Source organism: Natrix helvetica (genome assembly GCF_964273705.1).
Source record: "Natrix helvetica genome assembly, chromosome: 10".
Classification (NCBI taxonomy): domain Eukaryota; kingdom Metazoa; phylum Chordata; class Lepidosauria; order Squamata; family Natricidae; genus Natrix; species Natrix helvetica.
In genome coordinates, this window is record NC_138561.1 from 4,506,539 (window position 1) to 4,530,652 (window position 24,114).

At 44.7% G+C, this 24,114-nt stretch overlaps 1 protein-coding gene and 1 long non-coding RNA gene across 4 annotated transcripts in view; both read right to left on the reverse strand.

Moving 5' to 3' along the window:
• LOC309397205 (CD166 antigen-like) overlaps positions 1-12,426 on the reverse strand; it is a 30,406-nt gene extending 17,980 nt beyond the window's left edge. For all 3 annotated transcript variants that reach the window (XM_081963043.1, XM_081963042.1, XM_081963041.1), the window contains exons 1-3: positions 12,214-12,426; positions 2,591-2,914; positions 962-1,252 (exon numbers count right to left, since the gene is read on the reverse strand). In XM_081963043.1, coding sequence (XP_081819169.1) covers positions 962-1,252; positions 2,591-2,914; positions 12,214-12,265 — 667 coding nt within the window. In that variant the 5' untranslated portion in view covers positions 12,266-12,426. The remainder of the gene's footprint in view (positions 1-961; positions 1,253-2,590; positions 2,915-12,213) is intronic.
• A 5,439-nt stretch (positions 12,427-17,865) lies between these two features.
• Positions 17,866-23,124, reverse strand: LOC309397524. The gene is made up of 3 exons (XR_014176276.1): positions 22,913-23,124; positions 20,853-20,973; positions 17,866-19,446 (listed from the first exon to the last, which is right to left on the reverse strand). It is a non-coding gene; the product is annotated as an uncharacterized lncRNA (long non-coding RNA).
• Between the last annotated feature and the right edge of the window lie 990 nt (positions 23,125-24,114).

The window sequence follows — 24,114 nt, forward strand, 5'->3', positions numbered from 1 at the left end:
TTTATTGTTACTGTCTTTTAACTCTGTGGCTATTGTTATTTATGAACTGTAAAATGTTTTTATGTATATACCTCCTCCTGTGCCATATGCTTGTGTATTTAATTGTACGCCGCCCCGAGTCCCTTCGTAGAGAGGGAGCGACTTATAAATTGAATAAATAAAATAAATAAAAAAAGATTTATTAGCTTTTAACATTCCTAAACTGATAAACAAGTTGGAGACTAGTTTCTGATAAGAAAAGTTTGTTAGTAAAAATTGGGGTCTGGCTTATCTCTTGTGAACCCTAAACAACCTTTCTCCTTACAATGTATTCCCCTTCAGACCTCATTTTAATAAACATGTATGCTATTATCCCGTCCAATCAACTTTCCTCTTTCAGGTTTCTTTGTTATGTTAACTATAAAGGGGATGTAAGCTAAAGATCGTGGTTCCCTCTTTGAATGAGGAATCCCTTTGGTCTGAATATTCTGATAAATTGTAATAAAATGATGTTCCTGTCTCGGTTTGTCATATTGGAAATTATGCATCCCGAGGCACGAGGCTGAAAAAGCCACGTTTGGCCATCACTGGAGATTGCTTCTGGACTTTGTGCTCAAGGTGGGAAAAAATGATACTTTGATTTAGGATTTTATCGATTAGATTGGTAGATGCTTATAGAAATGGCTTGTTTATATTACTATGAAAAGGCAAAAAGTTATGGTTTAATGCTTTGTATCTTATGATTCTTGATGAATTTATTTATTTTCTTTTTTCTTTACTTCCTTTTATGTACACTGAGAGCTTATGCACCAAAGACAAATTCCTTGTGTGTACAATCACACTTGGCCAATAAAGAATTCTATTCTCTTCTATTCTGTTCTGCCCTGTTCTATTTACTTTTACATTCTGTAGCTTATCTTATAACCATATAAAATGTTTTTTAAAAAAAATTTTTTAAAGAAAGAAAATTTCTGCTACTTACCAGCGATTTGAACACGCGTTCCATTTCCTAATCCTGTTCGATTTCCAATCCTGATTTTACATACGTAGCTTCCCGAATCCTCTACATCTACCTTCATTAGTCTAAGAATCGCTTTCTCCTTTCTCTTCTCAGAGTATTCTGGGCTTCTGAGCTCCTGTTTGTCTTTGTACCATGTCACTTCTAGCAAACTGAGATTGGCAGCGCTGCTAAAACTGCACGTAATTGAGAAATTAGCCCCTGCTTTTCTGTTGACCTGTTGTGGAGTCTGATTCACATCCACATAGGGTTTTTCTGCAAAAAAAAATAACCATCCTTATCATCATCATAATTTGCATCTGTATTTTAGCCTTGCTTGGTGTTGGAGCAAAGGAAATAGAATTGTATAAAATATTATGAGTCACATGCATTACAATTGTAACCTCAAAAACACAGACACGGGCCCAGCTCAATCAATCAATCAATCAATCAATCAGAATAGAGCTGGAAGGGACCTTGGAGGACTTCTAGTCCAACCCCCTGCTCAATCAAGCAATCAATCAATCAATCAATCAATCAATCAGAATAGAGCTGGAAGGGACCTTGGAGGTCTTCTAGTCCAACCCCCTGCTCAATCAATCAATCAATAGAGCTGGAAGGGACCTTGGAAGTCTTCTAGTCCAACCTCCTGCTCAATCAATCAATCAATCAGAATAGAGCTGGAAGGGACCTTGGAGGTCTTCTAGTCTAACCCCCTGCTCAATCAATCAATCAATCAATCAGAATAGAGAGGCAAGGCACCTTGGAAGTCTTCTAGTCTAACCTCCTTCTCAACCAATCAATCAATCAATCAGAATAGAGCTGGAAGAGACCTTGGAAGTCTTCTAGTCTAACCTCCTGCTCAATCAATCAATCAATCAGAATAGAGCTGGAAGGCAACTTGGAAGCCTTCTAGTCTAACCTCCTTCTCAACCAATCAATCAATCAATCAGAATAGAGCTGGAAGAGACCTTGGAAGTCCTCTAGTCTAAACCCCTGCTCAATCAATCAATCAATCAGAATAGAGCTGGAAGGGACCTTGGAAGTCTTGTAGTCTAACCTCCTGCTCAATCAATCAGAATAGAGCTGGAAGAAACCTTGGATCTGTTCAAAACACTACATACTTTTTATGTGTGTCCTACTACCATGGCCACCATCTTGAATATCTGAGGACACCCTGTTGGCAATTGGATAGAAATGGTTTCTTGGTGCCTTTTTCTGGAGTGTTAGTCTACAGCCGTGAAATGTCTTGCCCAATTTCTTACTTTTATATGGTTTCTGAATCCAGAGAAGGTGCAAATCAATCATGCCACTTTTTGCAAGACTACTTAGACCAGGAGTCCCTAAACTTGGCAACTTTAAGACTTGTGGACTTCAAGCTCTGCTGGCTGTCTGGAGAATTCTGGGAGTTGAAGTCCACAAGTCTTAAAGCTGCCAAGTTTGAAGATCTCTGACTTAGGCCCTCTCCCAAATTCGGCTGAACTGCAATACTCTCATAGAAGGGACAGTAGCAAAAAGAATTCAGGAGTTCCCTAGCGTAAGTAAATAAATTAAAAAAACAACTAAAAATAAATATACAAATAGATAAACAAGCAAATAAATAGGCATATTTACCCCAAATTGTCACAGTTGTGTTCCCCTTTTTCGACCCATCTTGGTCGCCAATTACACAATGATAGATTCCAGAATCAGCAACAACAGTTGACCTAAGAGTTAAAATGCTGGATATCTTGCTTTTATTTTTAATGAAAAAAATCCGGGTTGAATTTTCGATCTCTTTTTCTTTCTTCCACCAGCTTACAAAGAACCTTAAAGACACATTGCCTTCCCCAGTGCAATTCAACATCACGTCTGACCCTTCGGATACATTCAAAAAATGAGGCGTCTGAATGATGGAATAGGACGGAGACTTTGATGGGTCTTGATTCCCTGTGGAACCTGGATGGGAAGCAGAAACACAAGAGCATGTTGAAACCTTAAAATGAAAACATTGTAGTCAATGTTCTGACCGAGGCTTCCCGAGACCATGAAGCAAACTGCTTGTCCTGACAAAAACCCCTTTTATTAATTTAGTATGAATTCTGCTCTTGACATCCAGTAAAGTTTTTCAAGGGAGGATCTCCAGTCACAGAATTTCTCTGGTCTGGAGAGTTGCCAGGCCAATATCTGCAAAAGTTGGCCAGGAGTCTCGGAGAGCCACGAACGAATTAACTAATGGTCTCCTGCAAACTCCACTCCCCTTTCGCTCCTCTTTTATTCCTTCTGGGAGGGGCCACTCATCTCCCACCTGTGGCCTTACTCTCCTGTTCTTTAGCTCTTCCCTTCGTGTCTGGCTACTCTGTGCATGCGTACACTGGGAACAGGCTCCAGCTGTTCATCTGCCTCACTAATGTCTGACTCTGAAGGCAGCTGATAACTGTCAGACGGCCCTGGCCCTCTCTCTGCCTCCGACACAGAGCCCTCATCAGAGCCTTCCCCAGACTCTTAGACTGGCCCATGTTCCTCCCCAACCTCCTCACTGTCCGAATCTGCAGCCAGCTGCACTGGCTGCTGGCGGGCCACAACACTCAAGGACAGGGAAGCTGTGCCTGAATTTCATCTCATTTTCACTATGAGGTCATAGTATGTGAGAATGAGCTTGGGAGGCAGGAGAGAGACAGAGAGAGAGAGAGAGAGAGCTTCAAACTGGGAAACCAATATGTTTACAACTGTGGAGTCCTTAGTGCTCTCTGAGTTTGGTTTTTTCTCCCCCTCCCCCCCTCCTCCTCCTCTCCACACATGACACTCCCTTCTAGCACTGATGATGTAACCTAGGTGGGTAATGAAACATCTGTAAGAAAACCACCAAGCTCAGTGAGCACCAAGGACCCCTCGTTTCAACCCTGAACTACACGAATTCTCCTTTATTGGAAGAGAAATTTTCTAGCTCGGGGTTGCATTGTGGAGTGTGTGTGAAAGAGAGGGGGGAGGAAGGGAGGGAGGGAGAAAGGCAGAAAGATAGAGAGAGGGAGAGAGGCAGAGACAGAGAGAGTGGGGCAGAGAGGCAGAGAGAGAGAGACTCAACCAACATCATCCTCTGGTCTGTCAGGAATGTATAACTTCCTCTCTATTTTCTTATGGGAGGTTTTATTGTTATTATTATAAATTTGATGTGTATGACCAAAGCTAAGTGACTCTAGGTGGCTCACACCTGATAACAACAATAAACAAAGTTAAAAACCAAAATAGTAAAGGTAAAGATCCCCCTCGCACATATGTGCTAGTCGTTCCTGGCTCCAGGGGGCGCTGCTCATCTCCGTTTCAAAGCCGAAGAGCCAGCGCTGTCCGAAGACGTCTCCGTAATCATGTGGCTGGCATGACTCAATGCCAAAGGCGCACAGAACGCTGTTACCTTCCCACCAAAGGTGGTCCCTATTTTTTTTACTTGCACTTTTACATGCATTTGAAGTGCTAGGTTGGTAGAAGTTGGGACCAGTAACGGGAGCTCACTCCATTACCCAGCGCTAGGGATTCGAACCGCCGAACTGCCGACCCTTCTGATCGACAAGCTCAGTGTCTTAGCCACTGAGCCACCACATCCCAATATGCAAACATGTCAAAACTTCTATCATCAATATAAAAACATAAAATCACGCTCAGCAACCGAATTCATTCTACCTGAGCTCAATACAGGTGATTTCTGGTTTTTTACAACTCAGTCTCAGCTCCTGGCAACTACCTGGACAGTGTGTTGTTTCATCACACTTTCAATCTCGGTTTTAGGATCTTGGTTATTTCATTTCATTTTATTTTTTGCTTCGTTTTGCTCTCTCGCTACTTCCCTTTCCTTTGTGGGTTGATGCTACTTCCCTATACTGTATCATTCGGGACTTTTCGACTCTGCTCAGGTTTCCCATCTCAAGTCAGTGACGTGCGGTCAGTGGAGACAGGGGAGGCAGAGCCTCACCGCTCTCATCATAAAAAGAAAAAAAATGGGGGGAAAAGGTCCCCTTCATGTTGACTTGGGCTCCGGTCCAGCTACCACCAACCAACACCTAGGAAACACAGCTCCTCGGAGCTCCTCTATGCAGCCACCGCCCGCCCTCGCTGCCCCTTTCATTGCTTTCCCATTCAGGCGGCTGCGCTGTCACCCCGCTCAAGCCTGCCGCCTGCATGGGAAGCTGCCTGAATGGGAAAGCAACGAAAGGGGCAGCGAGGGCGGGCGGTGGCTGCAGGCGGCAAGGCTTGAGCGGGGTGAAAGCGCAGCCCCTTTCGTTGCTTTCCCATTCACCCCGCTCAAGCCTTGCTGCCGGGCCCCGCGGAGCCGCTTTTCCTGGGCAGAGATTGGTGAAGCCGCTTGACAACCACTCAGCTGGCCCGCCGCCTCTTGGGTCTTTAGGACGCAAACGCAAAGCAACCCACCGCCACGGGCCCGCGTTTGTGGGCGCCGGCGGCTGCACGCCTTAGATGGGCTCTCCTTCTTCTTCCTCCTCTCCCACACCCCTGGGAAGCTCCTGCCCCCATTTTGTGCGTCTCCCTCCCTCACCCTGATTTTTTTCTCGGAGTCGGCGGCTCGGGAAAGGCGCGCCCTGTAGGTGGGTCTCTCGTTTGATGTGGGGCAATTCCCGGGAGCCGGCGGGTCTTTTGCTGGCTGCCAAGGCAGGGCTTCGCTGAGGTGACGACGCTGAAGAAGCCGTGCAGGAGGAGTTAGGGGGATGCAGAAGGCCCGAAGGAGCTGGGGATCGGGCTTTGGGTTGGTGGGAGACCTTGAAGGAGTGGGGGGGAAAGGGACTGGCGCCGGTGGAGGAAGCAACGCTATGCGGATCATTGCACTCCGCGGTCCCCTTAATGTTCACTCAGGAAGGTGGGGAATGGGACCACGTGTGCTGGAGGCTGAGGCTGCCTCAGCCTCCTGCACATGTGGTCCCATTCCCCGCCTTCCTGATGACGTCACCAGCCTCACCAGCCATAACCCTCACCGCACGTCACTGTCTCAAGTAGAAGTTCCATGTGGCATCTGCAACCAGCTGTGGAACTCACATGCACTATGACCATGTTGCACAAATGATGAACAGCACACAATCGGTGAGGTTTCCAAGACGATATCAAGATCCACGTGACATCCTGGGAGATTGTACTGGATGCCCATAATTCCTTCTTCCTCCCGTCACAGGTCCCCACACACCTGTTCTGCCTTTTCCTGCTTCTTTTGTACACAATAGAATTCCTGATGCTACTAGGCTCGAAATTCTTAGTTTGGATAACTTAGAACTCCGTCGCTTGCGGTCAGGCTTAGGTAGTGCAGGCAAATTTTTGCGTAGTAATTCTTTACCTGTAAATGACTTTTTTTACTGTCTTAATCGCAATAATATGCTTTAAACTCAATGAAAATCATTCTAAACCTGACTGTAAAAAATATGATTTCGGTAACAGACTTGCCGACGTATGGATGGACAACTGATTCAGTTGTCTCAGCTGCAAGTTTTCACAGTTTCAGTCACAAATTGTCTTCTGTGGACCTCACTTCAGACTTAAGTGGTCAATAGAGGGAGGCGTGCATAAAGTTCCCTAATCTGCCTATCGTCCCTGTCATTGTATTCTCTTATTCTTGTTCTCATTTTTGTTCGACAAATTCCAATAAATAAATAAATACTCCTAGGGTGTGACTTTCAATTGCATCATCCTTCTGCAACCAACTTCAGGTTGCTTTGATGCATTTCAGATTCAGATCAACAGAGTTGGAAGGGACCTTGTAGGTCATCTAGTCCAACCCCCTGCCCAAGCAGGAGACCCTGCACTATTTCTGACAGATGGCAGCCCAGTCTCTCCCTGAAAGCTTCTGGTGATGAAGCTCCCTTGGGAAAGGAAAACGATGTCCCTGAAGGAGATAAAAGCAGTCCTTATAACCGCTCCTTCTTCTTGCCAGATCCACCAAAACTGTGATCCCTGGCAATTTACTTGACTGTGCCATCTAGGAGTGGCACAAGAGTGGCAAAGCCTGCGTGCCAGAGGTGGTATTCTCTCTGGTTCGAATGAACCGGTAGGGGCTGCTGCAGCAGACTCCATTCACCCAACTCAACTTAATGCGCGAGCATTGCGCATGCACAGAAGGCAGTGCGCATGTGCAGACACAATACGTGCACTAACATTTGCAAACTGGTAGGGAAGGTTCGTGAATCCCACCACTGCTGTGCGCCAATTAAAGCCAATAAAACTTGCTCCCCCCTGACTCTCAACCAAGTTAATGACTATGGATTGAGGATGGCTTCCTATTTTATACCCTAACCATTCCCAAGTACAGAAGAGCTTTTTCCCTAGCTCGCTTCAATGTCTTGCCCTCAGCACTTCTGGATGGTTGTTACAAGAGGCTCCCGATTAATAAGCGGCTGTGCCCTTGTGACAGAGCCGAGGTTGAGACAGCGGAGCATGTCCTTCTATTTTGCCCTATGTATAGCGCGGACAGATCTAGGTTACTGTCTCTTCCTGAAATCGTCCCTTCTGGTCCTGATGGCTGTGATTTGTTTGTGCATTGCCTTGGGGATGTCTCCTCGTACATCACCTCTCAGGTTTCCAGGTTTTCCTTGAGAGCTGTGACCATTAGAGGAGAGAGCTGTAACCTCCCTTAGTTGGGCTTTTGGTGACTGGCTGCTCTGTCTCTTTTGTACTGTTCGTGTTTTGGTCTGTGACTGTAAATAAAGTATTATTATCAATGACCTGGGCCAGGAAGAAGAATGACAGTATAAGTGGCACATTTCTAGAAAGGCCCAATGGATGCAGCAAAGGCAATACAGAGACCTGAGGATGTGTCCAATGAGGGCAGGCTGAAGAATCTGAAGATGTTCTTAATCTAGTCTAGTCTATTTAAGAGAAAGACCAGTGGTGACAAGATAGCAGCCTTCCAAATCTTGGTTGGCTGCCACAAAGAAGAGGGGGTCAACTTATCCTCCAAAGCATCTGAAGGTAGGGCAAGAAACAATGGATGGAAACCAATCAAGGAGAGATTCAAGCTAGAATAAGGGAGAAATTTCATGACAGTGAGAACAATTAACCAGTGGAACAGTTTGCCTCCAGGCGTTGTGGAAGGCTTATCACAGGAGGCTCTCAAGAAGAGACTGGACTGCCATTTGTCTGAAAAGATATAGACTCTCCTGCTTGAGCAAGGGATTGGACTAGATGGCCTCCAGGATCCCTTCTAACTCTGTTATTCTACCTTCTGTGTTATATGTTCTGTGTTCAGTCTAGTGCAGTGTTTCTCTGCAGATGTGTGAAGTGCAACTCCCAAAATTCCCTCCTTCTGGGAGTTGAGGTCCAGACATCTTCAAGCTGCCAAAGTTGAGAAATGCCAATCTGGACCAAAGAATACAGAGGGAAGGGACCATAGGAAGATGCTGAGAAACTTTGCTTCTCCAATATGAGTGCAGGAACAAAGGCCAGGAAAAGAAAGGGAGCGTAAGTTGTAGCTACCTAGATTTTGTTGAAATCGCATCGTAACATCTGTACGATCGTGTGATTCACTTAACTGCATGGAAGTGATTTCCTGAGCAACCGTGGCAAACACGGTCGTAAAATCAGGACCCAACTGACTTAATGACCACCTTGTTCAGCCATGGAAATTCTGGTCCCAATTGTGGGTCACACCTTGAGGGCTGCCTGTATCTCTTGGATATTGTATCTCCCCCTGGAATGCTCTACTCCAGTGATGGTTAACCTTTTTGGTGCCGAGTGCCCAAAGCATGCACACGCATGGGCCAATGCACGCATGTGTACCCCAATCCCCCCAAATGCAATGTGAGCAAGCACCCCCGCATGAGCTCTACCCCCACACATGTGCATGGGTTCCCTGTGCATGTGCCTCCCATCCCCCACCGTTTTGGCTTTCACTTTGGTGCAGGAGGCATTTCAGGCCCAAAACGGGCTATGGGAGGGAGGGGTGATCATGATTTCTGCAGTTTCTCCCCCCCCCCGCACATCTTAGCTTTCGCCTCCATTCCTGCCAGGAGAGGCCCCTGCAGAGGGTGGAACCTGCAGAGATTGGGGAAGGCCCGGGAGGCAGGAATGCAGGAGAAAGGTAGGGCATGCTGAGGGGGAGGGGAACTGTGAAGATCGGGGAGAGACCAGAAGACCAGCTGGCTGGTGGGAGGCATGCCCGAATGTGTGGTGGAGCCCACGCATGTGGGCACATATGTCATAGGTTGGCCATCACGGCCCTACTCTTTTGGAGAAGGGGGGGTGCCCCTGTGTCAACAAGAACAACAATTTATTATTACATTCTTAGACCAGCAACCAGAACAAATAAAAGCTATATATAAATATATTCTGCCAATAACTGCTAGGTATCCTGGTCATTCTGACACTACCTATCTCCAGTGGCTGCCTAAGGACGACCAATAGGAGGAGAGCCTGTGGCTTAGTGGCTAATACATCTGCCTAATATGTAATACAGCCCTGGTTCGATTCCCAGGAAGGGTATGGCTAGCTGATGAGAGCTAAACAGCTTGAAATAGATCTATACTAGTCTCCCTTTATTTATTTATCAGCCCAAATGCAACACACACAAACACACACACATATACACACACACTTAAAACTTCTAGTATAAAATAATAATAAATATAACAAAATCCAGTGTCAATTATACATGGTCTGACTAGAAGGTAGTTGCAATCCCTAAACTGTGTGGCCTGTTGTAGGTTCAGTGCTAAGGGGGAAGTGGCTAAGCAGTGCAAAAGGTTTGTCACAAGTGTTATATAACATTGCTATGGTGGAGAAGACACGGGTTTGCCACAAATCCCCAAGGCTGCTGTGCAGCATTTAGCTATCTGTGCTGTAGTGGTGGACTGATCGTCCTTAGGCAGCCACTGGAGATAGGTAGTGTCAGAATGGCCAGGATACCTAGCAGTTATTGGCAGAATATATTTTTTTTCCTAATCTCCGTGTAAAAGGAAAACCTAAGGAGCCACCGGTGGGACATGTGACCTACCATTCCTGAGCTGCAGGGACAGAGCCTTTCTGTGAATGGTACCCTTTTATACTTGCCATACGGGACGGCCGATGGAAGCGCATGGCACCATGCAAGTGCAAATCCTTTCCGGTGGTTTGCTGACTCCAGCTACCTTTGAGTCAGTCTTGACTCCTGGAGGCTACCCGGACTACCGTATTTTTTGGAGTATAAGACGCGCCTTCCCCCTCCCCAAAAAAGAGGGTGAAAATCTGGGTGCATCTTATACACTGAATACAGCATTTTTGGCCTCCTGAAACCCCACCCCTTCACAAAAATGGACGAGCAGAGGATTTGGGAGGCTTGCAAAGTGACGGGAGGGCAAAAATAAGCAAAAAATGTCTGGTTTTGCTTGTTTTTGCCCCTCCCCCCGGTCCCAGGAACACCCTTCAAGCCTCCCAAAGCTCTGCATGCCCCCCCCTTTTTTTGCAAAAAAATGAGGCGTGCAGAGCTTTTGGGAGGCCTTCAGAGTGCAAAAACTTTAGTTTTAATTTACCTCTTCAAAATCAGGGTGCGTCTTATCGTCCAAAAAATATGGTAGTTCCTGCAATTTTCTTGGCAAGATTTCCAAAGTGCTTTGCCATTGCCTTCTTCCAAGGGCTGAGAGAGAATGACTGGCCCAAGGTCATGCAGCTGCTTTCTCCCCAAAGCAGAACGAGAACTCAGGGTGTGCTGGTTTTTAGCCTGGTGCCCTCACCACTGCACCAGCCTAGCTCCCTGTCTTACATTTGTCAAACTCTCAGCTGCCCACCTTCGTTTTCTTTGATGCTCGCTAGCAACTGCCATAACCAGGGGGGAGGGGGCATTTGAGAGGGGAAGTGTGCTGGAGGTGTGAAATAATGCTATGGGAAATTTGGGGAGTATGGACACTAACAGGAAACAGAGGTGCCAGACCGAGCCATCTTCCTGCCTTCAAGGACACCGACCCTGGGAAAGGAATATACAATGGCACCTGAGACACCAGGTTCCCAAAACATTTTTACTTGAAACGGATTGGATCATTCCCAAAGAGGGGAGGGATTTGGACACCGGGGATTGCTTTCAATATATGATGTTCTCACGGATTTTCCTCAGAGGTTTTCCTCAGAATACAGCTCATCTGCCTGGAATCCACACTTATATCGGACATTAATACAATTGAGCAAGTCCAGAGGTATTTTGCGAGATGAGTCCTCCACTCCTCTGCTCCTTATGCCACCAGGCTCGAAATTTTGGGCCTGGACAACCTGGAACTACGCTGATTAAGGTTTGACCTAAGCCAGTGGTGGGTTCCTGCTGGATCGCACCGGATCGCGCGCGCTCCCTTTCAGCGCTCCACCTGGCTTGCGCGCTCCCTTTCAGCGCTCCACCTGGCTTGCGCGCTCCCTTTCAGCGCTCCACCTGGCTTGCGCGCTCCCTTTCAGCGCTCCACCTGGCTTGCGCGCTCCCTTCCGGCGCTGAAACCGGAAGTACAGTTTTGCCCGGCCCTGGCGAAGCAACGACGCCTGTCTGCGCTCCACCAGCTCGGCTGGGAACGGAGATGTTTCCTCTCCGCTCCGCTGAGGAAACATCTCCGTTCCCAGCCGAGCTGGTGGAGCGCAGACAGGCGTCGTTGCTTCGCCAGGGCCGGGCAAAACTGTACTTCCGGTTTCAGCGCCGGAAGGGAGCGCGCAAGCCAGGTGGAGCGCTGAAAGGGAGCGCGCAAGCCAGGTGGAGCGCTGAAAGGGAGCGCGCAAGCCAGGTGGAGCGCTGAAAGGGAGCGCGCGCGATCCGGTGCGATCCGGGAGGAACCCACCACTGCCCTAAGCGTAGTACACAAAATTGTCTGCTACAACATCCTACCTGTCAATGACTACTTCAGCTTCAAACTCAATAATACACAAGCAAACAATAGATACAAACTCAAGGTTAACTGTTCCAAACTCAATTGCAGAAAATGCGACTTCAGCCACAGAGTGGTCAACGCCTGGAATGCTCTACCCGACTCCGTTGTTACATCCTCAAACCCCCACAGCTTCAACCTCAAACTGTCTACTGTGGACCTCACCCCATTCCTAAGAGGTCTGTAGGGGGGCGTGCATAAGCCCACCAGCGTACCTTCCATCTCTGTCCTACTGTCCCCTTTATTCGTACCTATTTCCTGTGTTCATCTCCATGTTTATACTTATGCCTGTTATCTCGTACATGTTTCACAAAATAAATAAATAAACCTTCCCTGTAATAGTTACTAGAGCCATGTTGGATCATGAGCAGCGTCTTCCTGAAGTAGAGGAAAACTTACCTATGAGGAGGAAAGGCAAGAAGAAAACAATTCTGACTAGCTGAGGACTCATGTTGTCTCATGCGGTGTAGTTTTTCTGCCAGCTGTGGACTTCGGCTCCACCATCGGGTCCAGTTGTGGGGAAAACTTGGCCAACAAGGGTTTATTCTCAATACTCTCCTAAGATCAGAAGAGGTTGCTTCGAGAAGCCCAACCAGCTGTGAATGAGCAAGCCCTCCCTTCCACGATTCGTCTTGCCACTCCCCATCTCTGCTTCTAGTTCCTTTTTTTTTCTTCTTTTCACTTTATCTTTTCCTGTTTGCTGTTCCCTTTTCTGACTATTCTCTATTTCCTTTTTGACAGCAATGTGCTGCGCCTTTCATTTGGGCACCCAATTTAGAAGGCTGGAAAAAACGGTTATAGGTAGAAACAAAAAACAGAGGGGAGGAATACAGTTGGGGACTGTTCTGCATAAGATGAGTTAGAGTAACTGCATCCGAACAAGATCAGATTATCCAAGGTGGTAAGAAACTCCTTCTTCTTCAGAAAAGGAATTATACAGATAGCTAAAGCCATCTTCTGGGCAAGCTGTCTATCCAGGACACTTCCATGTGAGATAGACAGCATCCCTACCAGATGGATTAATAGATTAACAGAGTTGGAAAGGACCTTGTAGGTCATCTAGTCCAACCCCTCCCCACCCCAACCAAACAGGAGACCCTACACCATTTATGACAGATGGCAGTTCGGTCTCTTCTTGAAAACCTCCAGGGATGAAGCTCCCACAACTTCTGTTCCATGGGTTGATTGTTCTCACTGTCAGATAATTTCTCCTTACTTCTAAATTGAATCTCTTCTTGATCAGTTTCCATCCATTATTTCTTGTCTGGCCTTCGGGTGCTTTAGAAAATAGCTTGATCTCCCTCCTCTCTGTGGCAGCCCCTCAAATATTGGAAGACTGCTATCCTGTCTCCCCTGGTCCTTCTCTTCACTAGACTAGCCATGCCCAGTTTCTACAACAATTCATTGTATGTTTTAACCTCCAGTCCACTAATCATCCTGGTTGCTCTTCTCTGCACTTTTTCTGGAGTCTCAACATCTTTTTTATAGATTTGCAACTGGCTGATAAATCACACTCAACAATGTAGTTCCCACAACTTCTGAAGGCAACTTCTGTTTCATTGGTTGATTGTTCTCACTGTCAGAAAATTCCTCCTTATTTCTAAGTTGAATCTCTCCTTAATCAGTTTCCATCCATTATTCCTTGTCTGGCCTTTGGGTGCTTTGGAAAACAGCTTGACCCCCTCCTGTCTGTGACAGAGAGCATCTCAAATATTAAACTCTCCAAAATCAAAATTTCACTGCTGGGCAACATGTTCTTGTGGGGGGGGGATTTCAGAGGCCAGGCGCAGATTCCCCACTCCCACCTTGATTGAAATAGGACAGCTAGGTTTGTTGCTGTTATGTGTGGTTAGAACCACAGACTTCTGTGTTAGACCAGCCTAAGAGAAATTTGGAAGAAATTTTCAAGCACCCTGAGATTAAAGTAGAAAAGCAGAAGTTTCTTGCAGAAGGAAGTCAAACTGTTAAGACATTATAAAGCACAGAACAGGGATTTCTGAAGAATAACATCAGTTTTAGTGGGTGGGGGGAGGTAATGTTGGGCAGATGTGGGATAGTTTAGCAAACAGCACTAGGCATCCTCCAAGTTACCAGTTAGAATAGAATAGAATAGAATAGAATAGAATAGAATAGAATAGAATAGAATAGAATAGAATAGAATAGAATAGAATAGAATAGAATAGAATAGAATAGAATAGAATAGAATAGAATAGAATAGAATAGAATAGAATAGAATTCTTTATTGGCCAGGTGTGATTGGACACACAAGGAATTTGTCTTGGATGCATCTGCTCTCAGTGTACATAAGGACAATAAAAATACATTCATCAAGAATAAAAAGATACAACACTTATTGATAGTCAAGGTTACTAATGAGCTATCAAATCACATTAGGAAACAAGTAAAAACAATATAAATTGAAAAATACAAGCAACATGGTTATAGTAATAAGTTGGAAGAGAGAGATACTAGTAAGGAACAGAAGAGTAATAGTAATACAGTCTGAGTAAATTATTTGACAGTGTTGTGGGAATTAGTTGTTAAGCAGAGTGATCATTGAACAGTTCTTCAATGTCTTGGAGGTGATTGTCAAGGAAGCTCTCCTCTCCCCCTATTTTACCCTCTTCCTCCCAGGGGCTGGGGGGAAGGAAGGGGGGGAGAAGGTAAACTGGTGCAGCTAGTCCTCGACCTACGACCACAATTGAGACCAAAATTTCTATTGCTAAACATGGCAGTTGTTAAATGAGGTTTGCTCCATTTTATGACCTTTTTTGCCACAGTTTTTAAGCAAGTAACTGTGGTTGTTAAGTGAATCATAGAGCAATAGCAGACTTATATGCCACTTTACAGTGCCTTTACAGCCCTCTCTAAGTGGTTTACAGAGTCAGCCTATTTGCCCCCAAGAATCTGGGTCCTCGTTTTATCCACCTCGGAAGGATGGAAGGCTGAGTCAATCCTGAGCTAGTGAGAACTGAACTCATGGCAGTGGGCAGAGTTATCCTGCAATACTGCATTCTAATAGGAAGGAGGGAAGGAAGGAAGGAAGGAAGGAAGGAAGGAAGGAAGGAAGGAAGGAAGGAAGGAAGGAAGGAAGGAAGGAAGGACAATAGCAGTTAGACTTATATACCACTTTCCACCCCTCTCAAAGTGGTTTACAGAGTCAGCCTATTTGCCCCCAACACTCTGAGTCCTCATTTTACCCACCTCCGAAGGATGGAAGGCTGAGTCAACCTTGAGCCTGGTGAGAGTCATTCTGCCAAATTGCAGGCAGCCAGCAGTCAGCAGAAGTAGCCTGCAGTACTGCAGTCTAACCACTGCGCCACCAAGCCTCTTATGGTTGTTAAGTGATTCTGGATTCTCCCGTTGACCCAACTTGTCAGAAACAAACTGAGAAAGTTACAAACGGTGACCTTGTAAGCCAGGGATAGCGCAACTGTCAGAAACACATGTCGGTTGTCAAAAGTCTGAATTTTGATCAGGTGACCATGGAGATGCTGCAAGGGTCGTAAATGTCAAAAACGGTCATAAATCCCTTTTTTCACTGCTGTTGTAACTTCAAATGGTCATTAAAGGAATGTAAAGGACTACCTGTGTTTTAATGCCCCCTCTGCAAGCATCCCCCTTTCGTCCCATCCGGGAAAGGAAGTAGTGACGAAGGGAGACCCCAGCTGGCTTTCTTGTGGTAAAATTGGGCTTTTAACAAAAGTCTGTGGCCGCCATTTTTATTCTTCTTGACTCCTGGAAATTCATGCATGCTGGCTTGGGAATCCTGGGAATTGAAGCCCACACCTCTTAAAAGAGCCAAGTTTGAGAAATACTTGTTAAAACGCTTTGAGGAGCATTTTTCTTTCAACCAGAAAGGTAAATTCTTCCAATCAAACAGCAGGGGGCAATAAGAGCCCTTGAAGGAAAAAAAAGGATTCATGTTCAATTTCTTATTTTACCCACCGAGTCCAATTTCTTTTAGAAGCTGCCGTTTAGCCAGATAGAATAATGTAGTTCCCCAACCTGTCTGCCACAAAGAAGAGGGCAGTCAATTTATTTTCTAAAGCACCAGAAGGCAGGACAAGGAACCGCGGATGGAAACTAAAAGAGAAAAGCAACTTAGAACCAGGAGAAATTTCCTGACAGTGAGGACAATTATCCAGTAAAACAACTTGCCTTCAGAAATTGTCATTGCTTCATCAATGGAGGTTTTGCAGTAGATTTGGCTTCTGGTGTGGTTGCCAGTTGCTTGCTTGTCTCCTTTTTAGATTATTTCATATTTCATGGTTGTGCTGAATTTTGATAACTTTTGGCTGGTGTAATTAAAAAATAAAACAAGTTGTATTTGCTACCCTGTGCAGGTCTGTGATTGAACAGATGATGTATCCACCCCACCCAAACAGTTCAGGTGTTTGTATACCACCCTGTCCCTCTGTGTGAGAGATGAGCAGTTTAAAAGTTGATAAATAAACAAATAAAAGGATGTTCATTCTCATTACCAGCCAGCTAAAATCTGCATTTTCCACCTGTCCATGAGTCATTTGAACTCAACTCAACTAGCAGTAATCCAATACTTGAGGAGCCGCCACGAAGAAGAGGGTCAATCTATTCCCCACAGCACCAGAAGGCAAGAAACAATGGTTGGAAACTAACCAGAGAAGCAACTTGGAATTAAGGAAAACTTCCTGAGGACAATTAACCAGTGGAACAGCTTGCCACCAGAAATCCGTCACTGGGTGCTCCGTCACTGGAGGGTTTTAAGAAGAGATTAGATAGTCACTTATCTGAAATAGTATAAATTCTTCTGCTTGAGCAGGGGGCTGGACTAGAAGACCTCCAAGGTCCCTTCCAGCTTCTATTCTATTCCATTCCATTCCAAATTCATATTCTATTCTATTCCATTCCATTCCATTCCATTCCAAATTCATATTCTATTCCATTCCAAATTTGTATTCTATTATATTCCATTCCATTCCAAATTCATATTCTATTCCATTCCACTCCATTCCAATCAAGGAGAGAGGCAACCTGGAATTGAGGAAAAACTTCCTACCGTGAGGACAATTAATTTGTGAAACAGCTGCCCTTCAGATATTGTGCTTTGTCACTGGAGGTTTTTAAGAAGAGATTGGACAGCCACTTGTCTGAAATGGTGTAAGGTCTCCTGCTTGTGGGGGGGTTGGACTAGATGACCTCCAAGGTCTCTTCCAGCTCTATTCTGGTCCTGATTCTGGTCCTGCCAGATCTGGAAAAAGTCGGTTTCCATCATGTCATTTTGCAAGCCCTTTTTTCTCTTTGACCTGGTAGAATTGACTCTCAGTTGCCTACCATTTATAGCACCCACAAAAACTTTTGAAGTTTAAATTGGGTTGTTGAAAATAATGCTTGGAGGGAATACAGGCTATAGATCCGGGGTGAAATCCAGCAGGTTCTGACAGGTTCTGGAGAACCAGTAGCGAAAATTTTGAGTAGTTCAGAGAACAAATACCATCTCTGGCTGGCCCCAGAGTGGGGTGGGAATGGAGATTTTGCAGTATCCTTCCCCTGTCATACCCACCAAGCCATGCCCACAGAACTGGTAGTAAAAAATTGAGTTTCACCACTGCTATAGGTATATTATTATAATAGAGAAGAGAAGGATGACAGAGGAAAGAAAGAAGGTAGGGAGGAAGAGGAGAGAGGGAGAAGAAAGTAATGGATAGGGTATAAATAAGTTGTATGGAGAGCAGAAGAGCCAATAATTGTTTTTGTGGGTTGATGGTAAAACGAATTGATGTAAATTTTTAATAATATAAAATAATGTTGGTTATGTAATAGTATACATGTGGTTATTTGTTATGAAAATGAAAAAATAAAAAACTTTCTATAAAAAAAGATATATTATTATGTGTGACCAAAACTTGTGATTTTTACACACAAGCTTGAGCTAAACATGTAAGATTTTGACTCCATATTTTATTTTATTTTTAATTGACCTGTGAATTCTGCAAGTGATTTCCCCATTGAGAGAGCAGGAGAAAAAAAAAACCTCCCAGCATTTGAAGAAATACCATAACCGCAGAGAAATTAAAGAGCTGACAAACTTTTATTTTCAAATAGCTTATATCTCATGGTTCTTCCTTAAAATAAAGAACAAAACATAAATTACATTGTTCTGAACATTGCACAAACAATACAATATGAGGAAGTTTAAAACAAAAATGGGACAGGACAATTGAAGGCCAGATGAGGAATAATGGATGGAAACTGATCAAGGAGAGATTCAACCTAGAAATAAGGAGAAATTTCCTAACAATGAGAACAATCAACCAAGACAAGTTGCTTTCAGAAGTTGTGGGAGCTTCATCCCTGGAGGCTTTCAAGAAGAGACTGGGCTGCCATCTGTCAGAAATGATGTAGGGTCTCCTGCTTGGGTGGGGGGTTGGACTAGATGACCTACAAGATCCCTTCCAACTCTGTTAATGTGTTATTATTCTTTAATTCTGTTGCCTGGAGCTCAGCTTTTCTGGACTGCAGCTGGAGGACTGGGGGGGCGGGGTGTTCCCTTAAAAAAAACTGAAAGGGTCCTCTTGTGTCATCCCCCAAGAGACTTCCCCCTACAGCCAGTACCAGGCACTGCCTTTGAAAACCTGAGTCACTGGGGAGGAAACTAAAGGTAGTCCTCATTTAACAACCGCCATGGGCATTGGCAACTCGGTTGTTAAGCGAAGCAGTTGCACAATTCGTAAAATCGCAACTGTGCTTATAATCCAAACTTCGACTTTAACTTACAGACCTGTAAAAGATCACAATTGTGAGGATTTTCATCACTGTCCTAACTATGAACAGTCACTAAATGTGGCGGTTGCTAAACGAGGACTACTTGTAGAGGAAGAGATCCTGCAGTGAAGCCAGGGAGAGTGATATGGAGAGATTCTAATAGGAGTTGCCTCCTTTAATACTTGTAGTTACAGTTGGAGCATTTTGTCTTTGAATTTCTTTTATTCATTCATTCATTCATTCATTCATTTTCACTCCTTCACTCCTTTTTGGGGATCCTACTTTTGCAAAATCCCAGCCTGTAGATCAGAAGTCTTCAAACTTTAAAACTTGTGGGCTTTAACTCCCAGACTTGTGGACTTCAACTCCCAGAATTCCCAGCTCCCAGGTTTGCTGGCTGGAGAATTCTTGGAGTTGAAGTCCACAAGTCTTAAAGTTGTCAAGTTTGGGGACCCCTGCTCTAGATGAAGTTAGCTAATCCTGCACAACTCCTCTATAGCCTGCCTGGCCATTTTGCAGGGTTAGGACAAGCAAGGGTGAAACTGTTTCTTAGTAGTCCAGCAAACCAGAATTCCCACCCAGAGACCTTTGGATGGAAGCCGAAAAGCAAACCTCTTTTGGGCTGAATTTTGTCCAAAGACACCAGTCTCTCAGATGAAAAGCAGCGAAGTGGAGAAGAGGTGGCCTTTTCCTTCATAGCAGGGAGGTTTTCCTTTCCACAGAACATGGAATCATTGGGCTGGAAGGGACCATGGAGAACTTCTAGACCAAGGCAGGAGGCCTCATGCCATCCCAGTCAATCAATTCTCCCGGAGCTTAGTCATTGCCTTCTTCACCCAGGGCTCGTCAGCATTAACACAAATTCTTCTTTCGTTCTTCATCCAAAGCCTAGAGTGGAAAGAGAGAGGAGGAAGTGATTTCAACCCTGAACATCCCAGTGATAGGTGTCAAGCTAGCCTCCCTCAGCAACCAAGAAAGAAACCACTTAACTCCATTTTGCAGGATTAAGAGTACTTTTACTGGGTATGAAAAGGTAGCAGCTAAGCAAAGCAAGATCTGAGGCAAAAGCGCGCGAAATCATACATATCAATATGTGACCAAACCCCCTCCCCCCGGTAACCCTCATCCCAGTGTCCAATCTGCAAATCCCTTAGGTGTCATGTGAGTCCCATCTTCAAGGAGCATTATCAGGTTGGTATGCAGGCCGGTTGGCCTTGACCGACACCAAACACTAATCTCCAGTATGTGCAATAGACGGTGAGACCAAAACTCCCTTTTTACAATCTCTCCTGTACTAAAACCTCCCCTCCCAAATACCACCCCCCTCCCTGTTTCAATGGCAGCCGAAAGCAAATAGCAAAACAGAAGCTGACAATGGGTTTCCTCCCCTCATGATTCTCCTTTCCTCTCCTCCTCCTTCTCACCTTCCTCTCTTTCTCCTTCTCTCCTTTCCTCTTCTTTTCCTTCTCCCCTTCCTCTCCTTCTCCTTTCCTCTCCTCCTCCTTCTCACCTTCCTCTCTTTCTCCTTCTCTCCTTTCCTCTTCTTTTCCTTCTCCCCTTCCTCTCCTTCTCTCCTTTCCTCTCCTTCTCCCCTTCCTCTCCTTCACCTCTTTCTCTCGTTCTCTTCTTCCTCTCCTTCTCCTTCTCTCCTTTCCTCTCCTTCTCCCCTTCCTCTCCTTCACCTCTTTCATTCTCTTCTTCCTCTCCTTCTCCTTCTCTCCTTTCCTCTTCTTCTCCTTCACTCCTTCTTCTCCCCTTCCTCTCCTTTTCCTTCTCGCCTTCCTCTCCTTCTCTCCTTTCCTCTCCTTTTCCTTCTCCTCTTCCTCCTCTTCTCCTTCTCCCCTTCCTCTCCTTCACCCCTTCCTCTCCTTCTCCTCTTCTCCTTCTCTTCCTTTTCACTAATCAATACATCAGGGGTTGAAAATTCTTTGAAAGTTATGGACTGAAATCTCTCTCCCTGACCCAGAATAGGTTGCTGAATGGATGTTTTCTCATTTCCAGTCCGGGGCTAAGAGGAAATCACCCAGCCAGTTTCTGTGCCTGAAGGAGACCTGGAATTCATGTTCTCCCAAATTGTAATCCAGCGCTATTTAATTCCTAACCCACCTGACCATCAAATTCACGTTACGCTATTCATGCCTTGTTCAATTGATGTTTTGCTCTGTGCAGCCTTCACAGCGGAATATTTGCAGCATTTGATTCAGTTTAAGTGAGAGTCAGAATTCTGACCCTCACTTTGAATGCTACACCGCTGAACTTTAATTAAAAAAAGAGGAGAAGTTTGGGATACTCACACCACGGCTTTATTTCTGCAATCGCTACTAGTTCTTCTGTAAAATAATATTTTGCTTAACTGTATCGGTTTTCCTTTCCTAAGAGTATAGCAACAAGTGTTTGGACAGCTGAGACATCTCCCTAAAGATCAAAGGAAGAGGTTGAAAATTACTGCCATAGAACTGTTAGAATTTATCAAGACATCAGGAAGACAATTCACATCTTAAGGAGTAGCCTAATTCATATTGTTGTTGGGCGTGCTACTGGAAAAATATAATGAAAAGACTATATATCTGGTTTTACATATACTAACCAGCCAGAATTGTATTTGCAGAACAATGGTAAAACAATGAGATTCCATCAAATGAGAATGTACCGTATTTTTCGGAGTATAAGACACACCTTTTTCCCCTCAAAAAAGAGGCTGAAAATCTTGGTGCGTCTTATACACTGAACATAGCATTTTTCGCCTCCTGAAACCCAGCCCCCTTCACCAAAATGGCCATGCAGAGCCTTTAGGAGCCTTGCAGAGTGCTCATGGGGGCTGGGGAGGGCTGAAATGAGTAAGAAAAGGGCCATTTATTGCTCAATTTTGACCCCCCCCCCCAATCCCCCAGGAGCACTCTATAAGCTTCCTAAAAGCTATCCATGCCCTTTTTTTGAGAAAAAAATGGGCCCGTTTTCATGAAAAACGGGCCATTTTTTGCTCGTTTTTGGACTCACCCACCTCCCAGGAATACTCTACAAGCTGTCTAAAAGCTAGTCATACCCTTTTGAAAAACGGGCCAGTTTTTGCGAAAAACGGGACATTTTTGGGAGGTCTGCAGAGTGCCAAAACTTTTTTTAAAAAATTTGTCTCTTCAAAATCTTGGTGTGTCTTATACTCTGAAAAATACGGTAGTTAAGAAAATGCTAGAATGCACAGAAATGGACCGACTAAAGCTTATTGTTAAGGATAAAGAAGAAACTGAATATTTTTTGACCTGGGATGTATTTTATCAATGGTTAGACAATAGAAGTTAGAAAGGAGGAGATATAAAAAAGAGGACATGTTACAGGGGAGCGAATTTGATATTGAAGATGTTATGCATTATTGCAATTATATTGATATATAGTTGTATTATTAATATTATCGTGATGAATATAATAACAAATATGTGGGCTATGGCTGTTTAAATAACTGTACCCAGATCACACACTGTTAGATGGAAATGGAAGGTAATATAAATAAAACAAATAAAACATGAAAAATAAAGAACGGTTAGAATTTATCGTTACATGAGGAATCAAAGACAATTCACACCTAAGGAGTAGCCTAATTCATTACAGGTGGTTCAGTTCTTCAGAACTGAAGAAGCTCCTTGGATAAGAAGTGGAATATCTTCAAAAAATGCTTTAATGTGCCATTCAACAATTGAAAAGTATCATTTGCCACATTACTGACAAAAATGAACAAAAAGAAACACTAGGGCGTATTCTGCTATTAATTGGCTTTCTGCAACAATGTAAAGGTATCAGTTCCCCTCGCACATATGTGTTAGTCGTTTCTGACTCTAGGGGGCGGTGCTCATCTCCGTTTCAAAGCTGAAGAGCCAGCGCTGTCCAAAGACGTCTCCGTGGTCATGTGGCCAGCATGACTCAACAACGAAGGTGCACGGAACGCTGTTACCTTCCCACCAAAGGTGGCCCCTATTTTTCTACTTGCAATTTTACGTGCTTCCGAACTGCTAGGTTGGCAGAAGCTGGGACAAGTAACGGGAGCTCACTCCATTAGACGGCACTAGGGATTCGAACCGCCAAACTGCCGACCTTTCTGATCGACAAGTTCAGCGTCTTAGCCACTGAGCCACTGTGTCCCCAATACACCAATGTAAAACACCTTCAAATCAACCCATTATTGCAGTCAAAGGCCAGCCTACATGTAACTATCCTGCTTTCACAACAGGGATCCTTTAGGACTTTATAAATCTCAGCTTCGATTCCTTGTGGTTCCCTGCAATTCAATAGGTAAGTAGCAAAATCCTACCAAAAATAGATATTTTGGAATAAACATATAAACAGGGACATGAGGGTTACTCACCTGCTATGGGTTGATAATAGAAAGCCAAGATCAGGATGACCAGAAGAGAAAACTTCAGATTAGCCATGATGGGTGAAGAGCAAATGTATCTGGAGAAGGTCTTCCGTAGCTTGTTTTTCTCCCTCTTAGGGTAGGATGGTTAGAGATATGGAGCTGCACAGTTAATTTATATACCTCCCAAAACAGCCTCACTTCTCCCCAGATTCCCAAGAACATGCCAATATTCCTCCTCTCATTTCACAGAAAGCTCACAAAAAAGGCAGACTTCCTCTTTCCAAAGAACATTCATCTTACCTATGGATGATATTTTTGCACTTTGAAGAAGTGAAACCAAACTGGGACCTTTCGGATAATTTTGCTGAGCAATGGATGGAAACTGGTTAAAGATAGATCCAATCTAGAACGAAGGAGAAATTTCCTGAGAGTGAGAACAATGAATGGAATAGATTGCCTCCTGAAATTGTGGGTGCTCCATAGCTGGAGGACTTCAAGAATAGAGTGGACAACCATTTCACCAGGATAACAGAATAACAGAGTTTGAAGGGACCTTTGAAGTCCTCTGGTCCAACCTTCTGCTCAGGTAGGAAACCCTATACCAGTGGTGGGCAACCTTTTTTTTCAACTGAGCCAAATCTCACCAAAACCACGATTGAAAATTTATTTTGAGAGCCACATTTTTAAAACTGAAAATACATAGGATGGTACACTGTTTTTAGTTTCAATAAACTCTGGCATTTGAAGCACGCAAGTCTTAAAGCTGTCAAGTTGCAAGACCCTCGCACCCCCAACCCTTTAGAAAAAAAAACCCAGGGTCTTCAAACCTGACAGCTTTAAGACTTGTGGACTTCAACTCCCAGAATTCTGAGAATTGAAGTCCACCAAGGGCATCAATCATATTAGCCCAGGCAGGGATCTGCAAAATTGGCTCTTAAGACTGGTGGACTTCAACTCCCAGAATTCTGAGAATTGAAGTCCACCAGTCTTAAAACAGCCAACTTTGCAGACCTCTGTGTTAGCCCAAAGCCTGGCGCTGGGCGGGCCTTGCTCCCCCATTGGTGGAGCCCCAAGAAGCGAGGAGGGAGAAAAAGAGACGGAGGCCAAGGAGCTTTCCCCCCCTGCCCCCTCCCAGCAAAAATCTAACCGGGGAGCCGGGCGGGCAGTAGCAAATTAGCCGATCACGCGGCGTGATCGGCTAATTTGCT